Raw genomic sequence first — 17,756 nt, 5'->3', positions numbered from 1 at the left:
TTATTTTATTTTATTTTATTTTATTTTATTTTATTTTATTTTATTTTTACAGTAAAAACAAACTTTACTGTTTGTTTTTCAAGACAGGGTTTCTCTGTGTAGCCTTGGCTGTCCTGGACTAGCTTTGTAGACCAGGCTGGCCTCGAACTCAAGTGATCCACCTGCCTGCCTCCCTGAGTGCTGGGATTACAGGTGTGTACCACCACACCCAGTTTACTATTATCTTTTTAACGATAGGTTTTCACTAAGTAGCCAGGATTGGCCTTAAATCCACAAAATAGCCCAGGCTGCCTCTAACTTCTGGTCCTCCTACCTTAGATTCCTGAGAACTTGGATTCCAGGCATGTAGTACCTTATCTGAGCAGCTTTTATTTTTACACACACACATCACCCTTCTTGGGGTGACACCTGATTCTACATCCTTTCTCCTACCATTCTGCAGGGATCTCTTTCCACAACATCATTAAAAAGATAAGCCTTCAATTTCACAAATGAGATAATCACTGTTCTGAGGGAAGTGATTTGTTCCAGGCTGTAAAAATAAACCTTGAAAATAACAGACATCCACAAATACAACTCTAATAGGCAACACTGTATCGTGGGACACATTGCCACAATTTTCACAAGATCCTCCTGTCGTATGTGTATCAAAATATTCATTCAAAAAACTTATTGAGACCCTATTACTTTAGCCACTACCACACATACAAAGGATATAGAAATGCATTCATCAAGTCCTTGCTCTCAGACATGTTCACAGGTCAGTGCAAAAGAGAGCTACAGTCTTGCAGACATATAAAACAGTGAGTGGCAAAGTAGAGATATAAACCACAGCCCTTCAGTCCCAGGGAAGGATTACCCTTCCAAGGAAGATCTAGAAAGGTCCTCCAAGAAGCTGAAGCTAATGCTTGAAAGGATGAATAGATGTGTACAGGGTAGATAAGGAGAAGGAACTGGACATTTCTGACAATGGGAGGAATGTGTGCAAAGATCCAGGCAAGAGAAGACAGCATTTAGGAAAGATAACAGTCATCCCACATGGCTGACACAGGAAGCACGCAGGGTAAAACATGTAAAAGTTAGGCTGGAGAGGTGGGAGGCAGGTAAATTAGCTCCGCTCCTCCACTTCACTGAGTCCCTGAGGCAGGGAACTAGCACATCCTCCCTGAACTACATTAACCTCCTTTCATGCTCAACTTAATAGAGAGAGGCCACTGAGAGAGAAGTGACCTAGAGAATCTCTGAGTTCTGGTTTAATAGTATCTCTTTCCCCCAAACAAAGATTAACACCTGGGGCCGGCAAGACAGATCACTGGGTGGAAGCAGTTCCCGCACAAACCACAGGAAACCACGTGGGAAGGGGAGAAGCAACTTTTGAAAGTCGCGCTACATGTGTGCCCCCGCTCACGCACACCATTCACACATACACACAATAAATACGTTAACCCCTACTTAGCGCCAAGACTTCACCGGGTGTGACTGCTCCTCCTCCTCCTGCAGAGCATGAGTGCTCCAGGACAAGGGCAAAGCACCCACCTCATGATTTTTCTCTTAGTGTTAAGAATCTGCATCTGAGAGCTCAGCCACTGCTCAGAGGAAGAAGAGAAAGCTCTCACTCAAGAACATTCACTTCATGCCTCCCCCTATGGGGGGGGGGAGGGAAATGCTAACTTTCCAATTCAAGAGAAGTATGAAATGTAGACTTTGTCCACAAAAAACGCTTACAATTAGTCTAGACGGCAAAACAGAAACGAACAGTCCATATACAGCATTATAAAAGCACTGTCTACTTTCATCAGAAAGTAGCAGTATCCCTAACAGGTACGACTTTAAAATGGAGCAACAATACCAAGGCACGACCCACATAACCAAGAAGTTCCAGAAGAGTCGAGAAGGGAAAGACCAATATTGACTGGTATTATCAAAGGTCACATTATTAATACTCCCACTGGTTGGCATCCAGTGGGTATTTCTTTTGGCCAAGTTCAATCCTTAGAAGGGAAGCCTAGGCAGAAGCTTCTGACAGGCCACAATTATCTACTCCCCATTCATTCCTGTGCCAGTCCCTTTGTATAAACACTGTGATTTTCCACAGCGTGCTGTGCCCACAAGACAGTCCCTGAATGGTAGTTCTGAGCCTTTTACGTCTTCCTCTACTGCTAGATGCTAAAGGAAGTAGACAAGGAAGACCACCTTTTACCAATCCAGATCTCAGCGAGCAGAAGTAAAACTGGCCAAGCGACCTTCCCAAGGTTAAAGAATCCTAAAGGGCACCCCGCTTGCTGCCGTCACAGAGCTTTTGAGTAGGAAAAGCCTACTCTCACCTTTTTCACGCTTTCCTCCACCTTCTCTACACACATCTCAAACTTCATCAAACTTTCCACAGGCAACTTTTTCAGGCAAAGGACTTTCCAACCACACAAGCCATGTAACCCCCAAAATGCAGGTTGCCACCCAGGCACTCTGCCCAAATTTATAGAAGGGAAAGGAAATAACAAATACCCTACCTCTACCATAAACTGTTCCAAGAAAGAATTTTCTTCAAATGGCTCTGTCTTCAACCGACCTGTAATTAAGAAGAGATAGAGAAAGAAAACGTGAGCCTAACGATGAGCTTCATACCTATCAGAAGATCAGAAAGAGAGTCCAGGACTTCTAGGGAAAGAAGTCAGTGATCTGATAGCAAACAGAGGCCTCGGCCGGTGAGAGGAAGGTTGAGGCAATGTGGACAGATGGACAAAATGGAGATAATTAGCAACAATGATTCAGCAGTAGCATTTGCTCTAGAAGATTTTCCTGCCACGGTGGCAAAGGCTGTGTAGAACTTTTACTCTTCTACAGGTGCTCCTCAGCCCTAGAGTCCACATTTTGATAATACAGTTTTGGAGACCCTTTCCAAAGTCTTTCCTCATCACTGCCTAGGACATGCCTAGACTTGGTTATGGCTTCTACTGGCCACATGGGCCCCAGAAAGGTACCTGAGAAAGTCAGAGGGGACACCTGGTATCAAGTCCCCAGATACTAGCGTTCCTAGTACCAATCCTGCAAGACAAAATGTTGTTGTTTGAGGTTTCTTTGTTTTGTTTTGTTTGAGACAAGATTTAATGTACCCCAGGCTAGCTTTAAACTTGCTGTGTAGCCAAGGATGCCATTCTGTCTCTACCTCCTGAGTGCTGGGATCATATACACATGGCAACTCTCCCATTTATACAGTTCTAAAAATCAAACCCAGGAGTTGGTGTATGCTAAGCAAGCACCCACCAGCTGATCCATACCGCCACCTCCAGGTCAAGGAGGTTTTTTTGTTTAGTTGGTTGGGTTGGTTGGGTTTTGTTTTGGTTTGGTTTTTGGTTTTTCAAGACAGGGTTTCTCTGTGCAGCCTTTGCTGTCCTGGACTCACTTTGTGGACCAGGCTGCCCTCAAACTCACAGCAATCCACCTGCCTCTGCCTCCCAGAGTACTAGGATTACAGACGCCACCATGTCCAGCTCAATGAGTACTTTTAATGCAGATTATGTTGCCTGTTTTCTAAGACTCTTAGCTGTCCTGTAACCTCGCCACCCATTCCTCCAAGAAGAATGCCCGCTTACTTCGACTCAGCACAGCCCCGCTCTCCTGGTAGGCCTGGATCTCAAGGTCCTTCATCCGAAGCAATGTGGCTAGCTCCCTCACATGGCACTGCAATGCCAGGCTCACACCCATCAGAGGACGAATCAAATGCTGAGAGACCTTTGATGAAGAAGCAGTATCAATTAGCCAACATATGCTCTCAAAGTACTGCCAAACACTGCACTAGCTAGTAGAAGAAAACTACTCAAGAACACACATCTTCAGGGGGACTTTCAATTTCATGGACAAGCAATTCATTTACATGAATATAAATACCAATATAAATAGTTAAATTTACATATTAAAGAGACTCAGGGGTTTTCTTCATGGCCCAGATACGGAATGGGAAGGATAAAACAAGAATGTAGGTGGACAGAAATATCTACAGTTCTGATTTAAAGAAAAAGATACAGGGCAGTGGTTCTTGACCTTCCTAATGCTGTGACCCTTTTAATAAAGTTCCTCATGTCGTAGTGACCCCAACCAGAAAATTATTCCATTGCTAGTTCAGAACTGTAATTTTGCTACTGTTATGAATTGTGATGTAAATATCTGATATGCGAGCCCCAAAGGGGTCACAACACATAGGTTGAGAATGACTATATAGGGGCTGGAGAGATTGCTCAGTGATTAAGAACACAGGCTGCTCTTCTTGAAGACGGGTTCTATTCCCAGCACTCAGATGACAGCCCACAACTGTCTGTAATTCTGGCTCAGAGGTCAGGCGCTCTCTTCTGGCTTCCACAGGCCCATGATGCCTAGACATACATGCAGGCAAAACAGCCATACACATACACAGATAAAAGAAAAAATTTTAAAATAGGTCAGTAAAAAGAAAAAGGATGCTCTAGTTGAGAAGAGGGAGTGCTGACTCAGCTTTCAACAGCTGATAAGCTCAGAAGAGGCAAGGAATCCTCAAGAAACAGATGTGGCTGAAACAGTTCACCAGCAGGAGAACAAAAAAGGCACCAGACAGTGGAAAGTGATCACCTGTAAGAGCAGGTGGTGGTGGCACACCCCTTTAATCCCAGCACTTGGGGGACAAAGGCAGGTGGAATCTCTGTGAGTTCAAGGTCAGCCTGGTCTACATGTTGAGTTCCAGGACACCCTGTCTCAAAAAAACAAAAACAAAAACAAAAAAGCAGAAAGCAATCAAACTCAATCAGATATTTATTAAGAACCATTTCAGGGGCTGGAGAGATGGCTCAGTGGTTAAGCGCACTCTCTGCTCTTCCAGAGGTCCTGTGTTCAATTCCCAGGAACCACATGGTGGCTCACAACCATCTATAATGTGATCTGAAGCCCTCTTCTGGCATGCAGATGTACATGCAGATAGAGCATTCATCTACATAGAAGAAATAAATAAACAAATATTTTTTTAAAAAAGAACCATTTCGGGACTGATAAGTGGTCAAAGTTTCAACCTGCTCTTACAAACACAGAATTTAAAGTTATTATAAAAATTTTAAAAAAAGAGCAAGCCAGTTCCTGAGCCCACGCCACACAGAAGGACACAGGTGTAGCTTTGTTACAGTGCAGCTATACTGAGCACTCATGCAATAAGAGACAGCATACAGAATAACCTAAGTCACCTATGCAAAGCACACAGTAGCCAGTGGCTAGAGGACCTCAGCCGCGCTTCTTTCACTTCCGCCAATGGCATGAACTAAAGGAGACGCTAAGCAAAAGGAGATGCCCTAGACTGCAGGTGGGGTGGGGGTGGGGTCGGCAAGCTCTTCTCGGAAAGAGCCAGATAGTTAATATTTTCAGCTTTGTGGCCCACAGAGTCTCTGCCGCAAGTACACAACTTCGCTGTGGCGGCACGCGAGAGCAGCCACAGACAATATGTAAACAAATGAGGTGGCTGTACTCCAATATAACTCTACAAAAGCAGGCAGCAGGCCAGATTTGCCTTGCTGGCAATCGTATGTTCGTTCCTGGCTAGATCAAAAAAAAAAAGGAGCACTTTATACAAGATACCCCATCACGGGCTTGATATAAGGAAAAGGTAGCCATCAGAGGAGCCAGGCAGACTCAGCTGTGTCAGGGTCCCAGGGGACGACTGCCCAGGTGCCTATGTTTTCACTTCACGTCACGTGTCCACAGAAAACTAAAAGCGCTGCTTGTGTGGCAGCTAAAGATTGATCAGAAGAGGAGAAAGACTGGATGTGGAGGTATGGGTGGGCAGATAAGGGCAGCAGCTTCTAATACCAGGAGCCAAGAAATGTAGGTGTCCTGGCACAGGGTGGAAGGCCAGAGCCTAGTCCAGCTGTAGATAACCGTCACTTATTTTTGTCACCTGGCACATCCCAAGCTGGTGCTTTGTCCCAACCTAGGTCCTCAGAAAGTAGGCTTCTAAGAGGTACTGCTCAGAACTCCTGTAGGGGAAGGGAGGTGCAGGGGGAGATGGGGGGGGGGCACTAGAGTGATGACTCAGCAGTTAAGAGCACTGACTGCTTTTCCAGAGGATCCAGGTTCAGTCTCCAACACCCACACGGCAGCTCACAACTGTCTATAATCCCGTTCCAGGGGATCTGACACCATCACACAGACATGCATCCATTCAAAACACCAAATAAAAGAAAATAAAATAAAAATTCAGAAAATAAATAAATTTTATGTACATAAAATAAAATAAATTATTTTTAAAAACTTAGAAAAAAAAATAGATATATCCCGGACCTGCGAGACAGCTCAGCAAGCTGCTAAACTTGATGGCCAGAGTTCAATTCCCCAGACCCACATGGTAGAAGGAGAAACTTATTCCTTCAAGTTGCCCTCCGACCTCCACATGCATATTATAGCACTCACTCAACACAGTGAGCGATGGTGGCGCATGCCTCCAATCCCAGCACCCAGGAGGCAGAGGCAGGTGGATCTCTGTGAGTTTGAGGTCAGCCTGGTCTACAAAGCAAGTTTAGGACAGCCAGTGGTACACAGAGAAACCCTGTCTCAAATAAAAATAAAAATAAAAATAAAAATAAAAATAAAAATAAAAATAAAAATAAAAATAAAAAGGTCTAGGCCCAACTTGATGCCCTAGAAATTGTTTTGATAAGTTTGGTCCTGGTCAAGGTAGATTACAAAAACAGTCAAATAATTGTATGAAGGCCAATAGAGGTTTGGTGGACTGAACTGAAAATAATTATCATTGCTAACCAAACAACCACAGTGGCCATTTGGTGGCACCCCTCAAATAACAGAAACTCCTAACATTAATAACCAGCCTCTCACCATGGTGGGCTGGAGAGTACCACCTTTGAGGTGCTAAATATAACAGCATGAAATATGGTAAGAAAATAGTTCTTAGCCAATGCCATGTCTATTGAAATAGGATTCCAGGGTCTCAGGCAAATGGGATGATCTATTGGACCACAAATATCTATATAGAAAAAAAAAGTGTTTCTTATCAGGAAATATTTCAACTTCCCAAATAATTTCACATCACCCTGAATTCCTGAGCTATAATTAATTTCAAAGTTAGATTTACATTAAAATGATTTCTCTTAGGCCTGAGAGCCTTGCTCTGTTTTCAAACTTAGATAAATGCTGGTAAGAAGTCCCCAAAATATGTATTAGTGGCAATAAAAAAAACAGACCGGTATAAAAATAAAAAAAAAATAAAAGACATGCAACCATGTCAAAGATCAGTGTACCTCCAAAGGTACAACAAGAAAAAACTGTGTAGTGTTTCTGGCCAGGGACACCCCTTTTCATTCACTGAAAGCAAAATATGAAGACCAGCTGTTCACAAGCTAATTTAGCCCCCACCTACTGAGCCCTCTGCCTTTGAAGGTCACCACGATAGGCCAGGAAGTGTGACAGGTACAACTCTTTCCAGAGAGGGGACACACTGTGACCCCACTCCCTAAAGTCTTCTGGTCTCCTACAGAATGTTTACGCATCTCAGGCAAGACAGAGTTGTCCCCACAAGAGTTACATCCAGATTGTACAGTGAAACAAACCATCGACAGACTGGGGACTCAGGAGACAGATTTTAGTCCTGAGCTACCTCATATGACCTCAGCTTTACTGCCCTTATTCCTTACAACAAGAAAAAAAAAATGTGTTGGAACATGTTCTCTCATAGCCCACCATAATCCTATAGTAATGCTGCACACGTCTCCTCCTCCTCCTCCTTCTCCTCCTTCTCCTCCTCCTCCTCCTCCTCTTCTTCTTCTTCTTCTTCTGTTTTTTGAGACAGGGTTTCTCTGTATAGCCTTGGCTGTCCTGGACTCGCTTTTTGTACACCAGGCTGGCCTGCCTCTGCCTCCTGGAGTACCGGGATTATACAGAGCGAGTCTAGAACAGCCAAGTCTATAGAGAGAAACCCTGTCTCAAAAAAAAAAAAAAAAAAAAGTAAACACAAACAAAAAAAGGCAGGGAAAAAAAAGTTACATTAGTTGCTAGGAAGAACAGACAATAGGAAAAAGGAGTAATGAAGAGAAATGTGTCACAAGTGGAAATAGATGCAGAATTATATATACAGAGACCCAAAGCCTTGTATATTTCACAATTCCTACAGAGAATTAAGAACTATTAAGTTGGCTGGCTGAGGTGGCACACACCTGTAATCCCAGCACTCAGGGAGGCAGAGGCAGGTGGATCTCTGAGTTCAAGGCCATCCTGGTCTACAAAGTGAGTCCAGAACAGCCATGGCTACACAGAGAAACCCTGTCCCAAAAAAAGAAAAAAAAAAAAAGGCAAACAAACAAACCAAAACAAGAACTATTAAGTCCCCAAAGTTAATAACAAGGTGTGATGGTTTGTGCTTGTAATCTCAGCACCTGGGAAATGGAGGCAGAAATATTTCAAACTTTAGCTGGCTACAGAGCAACGTGCCATCAGGGAAAAAGAGAAGATGGCTGAGAATGCACCTCAGCTTGTAAAGAGCTTGTATCCCATGCATGGAGCACCAGTTTCAGTCCCTAGGACCACCGGAAACCAGGTAACACATCTATAATCCCAGCACTGAGGAGGTGGAGGCAGGAAGATAAAAGTTTAAAGGTCCTCGGCTACATAATAAATTTGAGGATAGCCTAGACTACGTAAGATTCTGCCTCAAAAGAAAAAAAAAAAAAAAGACTGAATAAACAGAAAGTTGATATCAGTAATTGCTTTAGGGTAGACAAAAACCCTGTTTGTTTCTTAAGCTGTATACCTTTAAATACTGCTTGAAATGTTTGCCTTTGGCATGAATTGCCCATTCAAAAAAAAGAGTCAACAATCACAAGAATGAGTAACAGACAAAACTTCCAACCGCATGACCTCACAGACACACACATCCGCCTGAAATAGTAGCCACCTACACCCCTGACAGTGTCTACCAGCTCTCGCTTCTTCCCTGCAAAGTTCCCTGCAGCCCCGTGGGTTTCCCTGGGATAACAGTCTTCTTAGTTTAATGATAAGGACTTTATATGGACTCAAAATATACCTGCTAACCAATTGCTCTATGCCGGTGTCTTCCTGTGGCTGGCCAGAGCTCATTCTCTAAACACAGAAGCCTCCGTCACACGACAGCTCCTCAGCTGGCAGACTGCTAAAATACTAACCTTCTCCTTCCATTTTCCCTCAAACATTTTTAATCAGGCTCAAGTGTTCTTTATTGCCTTTCCCCCCAGAATTGGGACGGAGCCTGGCTGGTGCTAAACAGGTGCTATAACACTGAGCTACACCCCTGACTCACTCTGTACTTTTGAAAGAAGAAATTACCAGAGCCCATAAACCCCAGGAAAGCTGCCTCCCCACAGCCTTCACACTATTCTGAATTTGTAGGACTATCTAATACACAGAGATCAGCCATGGCTAGGGACTCTCAAAGGTGGTCCCAATGGTTAAGATGCCAGAACAAGCATCATTGAGGAAACAGTGCCCCCTGGTGTCACTTAGGAAAAAATCAGGGGTTTTGAATGACTGAAATTCTGTATCTAAAGCAGGATGAAAGATTTCACAAGGAATTCAGTAAAGTCAGCAAACGTGTTTACAACACGGCAGGACCTGTGGATGGCCTTAGCAGTTTCTTCATGAAGTCAGTCACAATGGCGCACACTTGTAGCCATGGCTACTTGTGAGACTGAGGTGGTCCTGTCCACAACAGGTAAAGGCCAACCTTAGCAACATCAGAGAGCATCCTTAGCGGAGGTACAGCTCAGTGGCAGAGTGCATGCCTACCAAGTGTGAGGCCCTGGGCTTGATCCCCAGCATCACAAACCAATGATAACTGAGTAGTTCTAGCATTCAAGTTTGGCTTTGCTAAGTCCCAGACAAACAGATAAACACCAGTAAACAGTCTCTCAAAAAGTCCTCTGCAGGACTAGAGAGATAGCACAGAGGTTACGGGCACTCGCTGCTCTTCCAGGGGACATGAGTTTGTTTCCCAGCACTCACTTCGGGGCATCTCACTATAACCTGTAATTCCAAGATTCAACACCATCTTCTGCCTCTCGTGTACACAAACCCACACAGGGAAATACACATAATTAAAAATAAAAATAAAACCTTTAAGAACAAAAAAAGCTCTTTGTTCCACCCACAGTCATTTATCGATGCCAACCTATTGAATCACCTATAGAAGACTTCAAGCAGACTACACGTTGAAGTGGGAACTAGAAAATAATACTTTTGCAGATTGCTCTGCTGGCCAGTCTGAGCCCTACACCTCTCACAGAACACTTTGATCATGAAGTCAGTCACAATGGTGCCCACTTGAGGCCAGGGCTACTTGTGAGACTGAGGTGGTCTTGTCCACAACAGGTAGAGGCCGGCCTTGGCAACATCAGAGAGCATTCTTAGCTGAGGTATAGCTCTGTGGCAGAGTACGGAATACAACAGTTTATTGATTCTGACAACTTGTTCTTTTAACATATATTGTAGATATACCATAATTATTTTAACCATTTGTTTAACCTTTTATGTTACTTCTAGCTTGGAAACAAAACATGGGGCAGAGAGATGGCTCAGCAGTTAAGAGCACTAGATGCTCTTCAGAGGACCTCAGTTCATCTAATTCCCAGTACCCATATGGCAGCTCACAACCATCTGTAATTCCAGTTCCAGGGCTCTGATGCTCTCTTTTTGCTTGTCTGTTTTTCGAGACAGGTTTTTCTATGTAGCCCTGGCTGTCCTGGAACTCACACTGTAGACCAGGTTGGTCTCTAACTCACAAAGGTCTGCCTGCTTCTGCCTCCCAAGTGCTGGGACTACAGGCCTGTGCCACCACTACCCAGGTGTTTCCATCATTCTCAAGTAAATATCTAGGAATAGAACGGCTAGATTATGTAGGGTGCACTCAATTTAAGAAAAAAGTTGGGGGCAGAAGAGATAGCTAGGTCAGTAAATACTTGCCACACAATCAGGAGGGCCTGAGTTTGAGGCTCCAGCACCCACATAAAAGGCAGTAAGCACCCGTTATCCCCCACTAAGGAGGCAACGGGAGGGTTTCTGGGGCTTGCTGGCCAGCCAGTCCAGTCAAATGAGAAAGCTCCAGGTTTTGTAAGATACTCTATCTCAAAAACACAAGGTAGAGAAGTGATTAAAGAAGACACGTGGGAAATAGTAAGAGCTGGAGGGGACGGGAACTCCACAAGCAGAGCAACAGAACAAGATAATTTGAACACAGGGAACTTCCCAGAGACTCGTACTCCAACCAAGGACTATTCGTGGAGATAACCTAGAACCCCTGCACAGATGTAGCCCATGGCAGTTTAGTGTCCAAGTGGGTTGCATAGTAATGGAAAGAGGGACTGCCTCTGACATAATCTGATTGGCCTGCTTGTTGATCACCTCCCCCTGAGGGGGGAGCAGCCTTACCAGGCCACGGTAGAGGACAATGCAGCCACTTTTGATGAGAACTGATAGACTAAGATCAGAAAGGAGAAGAGAACCTCCCCTATCAGTGGACTTGGGGAGTGGCATGCATGCAGAAAGGGGAGGGAGGGTGGGATCAAGAGGGGAGGAGGGAGGGGCTTATGGGGGGATACAAAAAGAATAAAGTGTAATTAATAAAATAAAAAATAAAAAAATGTATATATATAAAAAAAAAGACACGTGAGCCAGGCGTGGTAGCTCACACCTTTAATCCCAGCACTCAGGGAGGTAGAGGCAGGTGGACCTCTGTGAGTTTGAGGCCAGTGCAGTCTACAGAGAAAGTCCAGGACAGCCAAGACTACACAGAAAAACCCTGTCTCAAAAAAAAAAAAAGACCCCTGAAGCTGGATAGTAGTGGCACATGCCTTTAATCCCAGTCTGGTCTACCTAGTGAGTTCTACAACACCCAGGGCCACACAGAGGAACCCTGTCTTTAAAAACAAGAAGAAGAAGAAGAAGAAGAAGAAGAAGAAGAAGAAGAAGAAGGTGAGGAGACACCTGAAGTTGACATCTGGCCCCCACGTGTCTACACCTGTCTGCACATGCACCAGCACACACGTGCATTATTTTCTAAATTGCCCGTGTCATTTCACATTCCCACCAACAACGGTGGATATCTAGAAGAAATTGAAGGCTTCTAGCTTAAGTTTGGTTGTTGTTGTTGCTCTTGTTTTAGGTTTGCTTTGTTCTGTTTTGTTTGAAGACAAGACTTGTCTGTGTAAAGCATTGGGTATCCTGGAACTCATTTTGTAGACCAGTTTGGCCTCTAACTCACAGAGATCCACCTGCCCCTGCCTCCTGGGTGCTAGAATTAAAGGTGTGTGCCATCACCGCCTAGCAAGCAGTGATTCATCAAAGTCACCTCTTCCAGGATTTGAGATATTGGAAATGGGTCTCATTGTTTGTTTGTTTGTTTGTTTTGAGACAGGGTTTCTCTGTGTAGCCCTGGCTGTTCTGGAACTCTGTAATCTAGGCTGGCCCCAAACTCAGAGAGCTCTGCCTGCCTCTGCTTCTTGGGTGCTGGAATTAAAGGCGTGCACCACCACCACCTAGCTAGTTTAAGTTTATAGACTACCTCAAATCCCCAAAGAGAGGAAGATGGGATTCAAACCAGACATACTAAATCCAAAGTCAATTCTTTCTTCCTTCCTTCCCTCCTTCTTTCCTTCCTTCCTTCCCCTCTCTCTCTCCCTCTCCCTCCCTCATTCTCTTTCTCTTTCTTTGGTTTTTCATGATAGGGTTTCTCTGCGTAACAGCCCTGGCTATCCTGGAACTCTTTCAGTTTACCAGGCTGGCCTTGAGATATGTCTGCTTCTGCCTCCTAAGTGCTGGGACTAAAGGCATTTGTCACCATGCCCAGCAGTTGGTTGGTTTTTGAGACAGAGTATCATGTAGCCCAAACTCACTCAAACTCACTATGTAGCCTTGAATTCATGATCCTCCTGCCTCTATCTCCCTAGTACTATGTATAGTCATGCCCAGATTTGAAAATGTCTTTTGGTTTTTGGGTTTTTTGTTTTGTTTTGTTTTGTTTTTGTTTTTGTTTTCAGACAGGGTCTCTCTAAATCTTGGTTTCCTGTTCTGCCAAAAAAAAAAAAAAGAATAATGTCTATCTTGTAGGAAAATCTTAAAAGAGAAGAATATGGGTAAAAAGTATCACACTCCACTCTGTTATCAAAGTGGTCTTGATAAATCAAAACTTGAGACAATTAAAACAAAAAATTTAATTAAAGCAATTAAAATTAAAATTCCAAATCCCAGCATTTGGAAGCTGAGGCAGGAGGATTGCTTCAAGCTCAAAGCAAACCTAGACTGTACAGTAATTTCAAGGCATCTAAAGCTACACAATAAGACAAAAAAGAAAAATCAAGAAAAGTAGGTATGGTAACAGCACTCACTCAGGACTCTGGAGGCAGAAGCAGGCCAATCTCTATCACTTTCAGGCCAGCCAAGACCCTATCTCAAAAAAAAAAAAAATCAAGAAAAGTCAGGTTTGTACCTTAGTTGGTATCATGCTTGCCCAGCACAAAGCCCTGGGTTCCACCTCCCAGTACTGCATAAGCTGAGCATGGTGGTGTATCTGCAATCCTAACACTCAGTTAAAAGCATGAGGTCATTCAAGCATAGCCTAGCATACAGGAGACTCCGTCATTAAAACAATATTGGCTGGGCAGTGATGGCACATGCATTTAATCCCAGCACTCAGGAGGCAGAGGCAGGTGGATCTCTGAGTTTGAGGCCAGCTAGTGTACAGAATGAGTTCCAGGACAGCCAAGGCTACACAGAGAAACCCTGTCTCAGAAAACAAACAACAAACAAATAATAATAATAATAATAATAATAATAATAATAATAATAATAATAATAGATGAAATCACCGAATAAAGTGTGCAGACCCAAACACTTCTTCTCCCTTTGCAAGGCAAGGCTAAAGCTCTCTCCCCTTAGCTTCCTGTATAGCCAGGGAGACTTTTTTCTTATTAGAATTTCAAACAAGGTTTACAGAAAATATAAAGGCACCCATATCTTTACCTGAAGTAGCTGGGATCTCAACCTGCAACCCATATCTAAATTGCACCTACCAGTGAAGAACTAGCTGGAATACAGTGGAAACGCCAATTGAAGGGGAGACCAGACAGCTCACTCCGCACCCGCAGAATCAGTGCCTCAGCCACGTGATCACAGGAGAAGGTGGCTTTGCCAGGGTGAGCAGTGTCCTGGGGGGCGGAATCGTTAAACAGCGGGCGAAGCACTTCATCCAGGTGACCAAGAAAGGCTGCGGGCGGGGCGGTCAGGCGCTTGTTCAGCTCCTGGGGAGAAGCAGCAGTACAGGGTGAGCGTGTTAAAAGGAAATGCCTCAAAGGGGAGAGCAAAGGGTATCCCACGAAGACAGCGGGAAGGAGGGGAAGGGGAAGCAAAGAGAAAAGCACTGCTGCAGGACGAAGGCAAGACGACGTCACGAAGAGCCACTAGTTTTCATCACTGCTCTGTCCTGGTCAAGAGCAATTTACTCAGGGCCTGTGTACACAATATAGAAGACATTATGCATGATTGTAATAAAGAATATATATTCATTTATTTCAGATTTCTGAGTTTCTTGGATTTGGGAACACATGCGTAGATTTTTATCTCAAAACCCAAAATCTAAAATGATCCAAGATCTAGTGCTTGAGTTTTGAGGATGTGAAGTTTCCTATTTTATAGCATTTCAGATGTTGGATCTTTAGGATAGGGATGTTGAACCTATAATTTGAACGTATAGTTGATTCAAACAAATTCAGCCTTCCTTGCCAAGGTATTGATTTATTTACCCATTTGTTTGTTTTGTAAGACCTGGGGTCTCACAGCTCAGAAGTTCAAGATCGCGCCTTTCCCAGAAACTCCCCCAGACCAAGACTCGTTGCAAAAGCAAGAGGTTTATTAACCATTGCAAAATGGGGTCACCCCTGCTGGTCAGCAAAGAGTGGCACCTGGAGACAAAGGCCTTTAGTTTTTTAAAAGAAAAATTGAGGGAGATTTGAAGTTGCAGTCTTGGCAATTTAGGTTTGAATGAGGAAGCTATAAAGTAAAATAATTGGTTAGTCTTAGGTGCTCAAGCTTGGCCAGTCCTGCCAAGTGTGGATGCAGCTGCAATTTAAGGTGGGGGTGGTTAGCTCATCCTTGAAGATTAGGGGCTGCGGACTTTTGGCTGCAGGTCAAAAGCTACCCAGAAGAAGTCTGGGTTTGTTGCTAAGAAATGCTATCTCAAAGACACAAGTTTTTCTTTTTGCTGAGTGAAGGTCATTGCTTGCTTGCCTTTTTTTCTATCTGTCCTCATAGATAGGGTCACATTTTTCCATTCTCTGGAAAGGTACTAAGAGGCTTTAGCTTAACCGTTTGTTTTGGGGTTTTTTGAGATGGGTTTTCTCTGTGTAGCCCTGACTGTCCTGTAGCTCTCTTTATGGACCAGGCTGGCCTTGAACTCACAGAGATCTGCCTGGGATTAAAAGAGTTTGACACCATGCTCAGCAAAGTAATGTCTTTTCTTTTTAAGATTTATTTATTTTACAAATATGAGTGCTCTATCTGCTGGTACACCAGCAGACATCAGATCTCATTATTAATGGTAATGAACCGCCATGTGGTTGCTGAGAATTGAACTCAGGACCTCTGGAAGAGCAGCCAGTGCTTTGAACTGGTGAGCCCATCTCTCCAGCCCCCAGGCTGGCTGATGTTAATGTCCTAGAGGTAGCAAGCACACTGCTTCACAGTGATGCTTCTCTTCACACTTATATTCTCACCTTGGCTCGCTGGCTGACCACCAAAGCGTCCAACTGTTCATGCCACACCTGCTGAAGATCCGAAATCAGCAAGGCATAACCCTGCTTGGTGATGGAGGCCTTGGCCAAGAGCGAGTTCTCAGCAAGTTGTAACCATGCCCACGGCCGCATCAACAGGTCTTGTTCTAGTTCTTCCATCTGCAGGAAAGTCCTAATTTAGCACAGTGTTCCCAGGAAAATCAGCCCCCAAGGGACCACTCACAACTTCATGTCAGTTGAAATCATGTGCAAATCCTCCCCAGTAAAACATAGGCATGAAAGGACAAACTCCCTTTACATAACCAGCCTAGCCTCAACCTAACTACACCTTGACAACGAACCTAAAATTTATCCAGAATCTGGGTCTGGAGAGATGGCCCAGAAGTTAACAGCACTGGCTGCTCTTCCAGAGGATTGGGGTTCAATTCCCAGTACCTACATGGCAGCTCACAACCATTTGTAACTTCAGTTCCAGGGTATCCAATGCCTTCTTCAAGCATTGCACTTGTACTATCTGCATACATGCAGGCAAAAACACTCAAACACATAAAATAAGAAAATTTTAAATCCTTTTTAAAGGCAAGAATATTTGTCACACCATGATCCTAGAGAATAGAAAACATGTCTCTACCAGTTTGGTGGTGTATGCCTGTAATCCCAGAACTTGATGGAGGCATAGAGTTCAGGATTCCTGGACAGGAAGATCCACTGTTAGCTTATTAGTCAATTTATTAGCAAGTTAAAGCTACTAGGTACTAGACCTCTTGCTTAAAAAGGTAAACAGGTTTGCCTTGCTCACAGGCTTCATGTTAAAGACACACAGATTCCAGTGTAAATTTTTACTATTCCTTCATTTAAATGACTGCTCCCAGTAATCAACCACCTGTGCCTTGAGGTGAATAACTGGAGAGAAAAATGTAAAATGTATGTAAGGTTGAGGATACAAAAGTTTAAGTTATGAGGATCTATAAGGGTGTTTTAAGGTTGACAAATGAAAGTTATATATACATATACATATACATACATACATGTATATATATATATTCTAAGAAAGTGTTTGAGGGTCTAAGAAGGTGTTTGAGGGTCAGTGAATGCAAGATGTAAAGGTTGGAGGATATAGGAAGGTGTTTTAAGGTATGTAAATGCAAGTTGCAATGATATAAGAAAGTAATTTAAGGCACATAAAAATGAAAAAATGTTTCAGATTTCGCTCTCCCCTCTATGCTATTGTTATGTTTATGTTGTTATAAGATCTCAGAAGTTCAGAGTTTTAACACTGATCAATGGAGTTCTGATAAGCTACTGGAGCACTAGCTGCTTACTGTTCAGTCACAAGGTCAAGATTTTAATTTCCCTTTGGTTGTGCTTCTCGTTATGCTAAAAACGCCTCTGTCCAATCTATATAGCTAGCCCACTGGACCAAGAAAATAATGTTTATGGTTTGTTAATCCAAAGCTATAGCTTTTACTAGGTCTCAACTGCATGAGTCTACTCCTTCTGTCTTACAGACACCTGTTAGCTGCTTTTTCTAAAATATGGATCTCAGTACAATGGTAATACTAATATACTTCTTTTTGTAAACCAAAATTCATATAAGCCTCAGGAAATCAAAAAGTCTTAAGATGTGGATCCACCTGCCATAGCTCAAACAGACCCCAGATGAGTACACCACCTGTTCTTTATAAGTGCTCCATTGCCTACCTTTGAGTAGACTTCCAGCCTTCCTGGGCCCTAAAGTCAACTGCACGAAGTTACAGAAGAGAATGTATCGCCCATTGTCCCACCCAACAGGCTGAAATGCTAAGTCAAAAGAAACTCTGGCATAAGGGACAAATGGCTACCTATTGACAAACCAGAAAATAGGCCCTTAGTTCTGTTTCTCCTGGTCATGCTTTGTGCCCCTTGCATGGTTATGCCCAGCATTAGAAAAAGATCTTACTTGAGGGGGTAATGAGAAGACTTAATTCCAGGGAGCCAGGCAGA

The 17,756-nt window shown here is 43.5% G+C and overlaps 1 protein-coding gene across 3 annotated transcripts in view; it reads right to left on the bottom strand.

The window, feature by feature from the left end:
• Nucleotides 1-17,756, bottom strand: part of LOC129684027 (solute carrier family 23 member 3) — a 101,564-nt gene that overhangs the window by 71,326 nt on the left and 12,482 nt on the right. For all 3 annotated transcript variants that reach the window (XM_055617112.1, XM_055617110.1, XM_055617111.1), the window contains exons 2-5: nucleotides 15,756-15,932; nucleotides 14,058-14,285; nucleotides 3,591-3,729; nucleotides 2,508-2,566 (exon numbers count right to left, since the gene is read on the bottom strand). In XM_055617112.1, coding sequence (XP_055473087.1) covers nucleotides 2,508-2,566; nucleotides 3,591-3,729; nucleotides 14,058-14,285; nucleotides 15,756-15,932 — 603 coding nt within the window. The remainder of the gene's footprint in view (nucleotides 1-2,507; nucleotides 2,567-3,590; nucleotides 3,730-14,057; nucleotides 14,286-15,755; nucleotides 15,933-17,756) is intronic.

Source organism: Psammomys obesus, unplaced genomic scaffold, assembly GCF_907164565.1.
Source record: "Psammomys obesus unplaced genomic scaffold, mPsaObe1.curated_primary_1811, whole genome shotgun sequence".
NCBI classification, from domain to species: Eukaryota; Metazoa; Chordata; class Mammalia; order Rodentia; family Muridae; genus Psammomys; species Psammomys obesus.
This window is presented reverse-complemented; position numbering and strand designations above follow the sequence as displayed.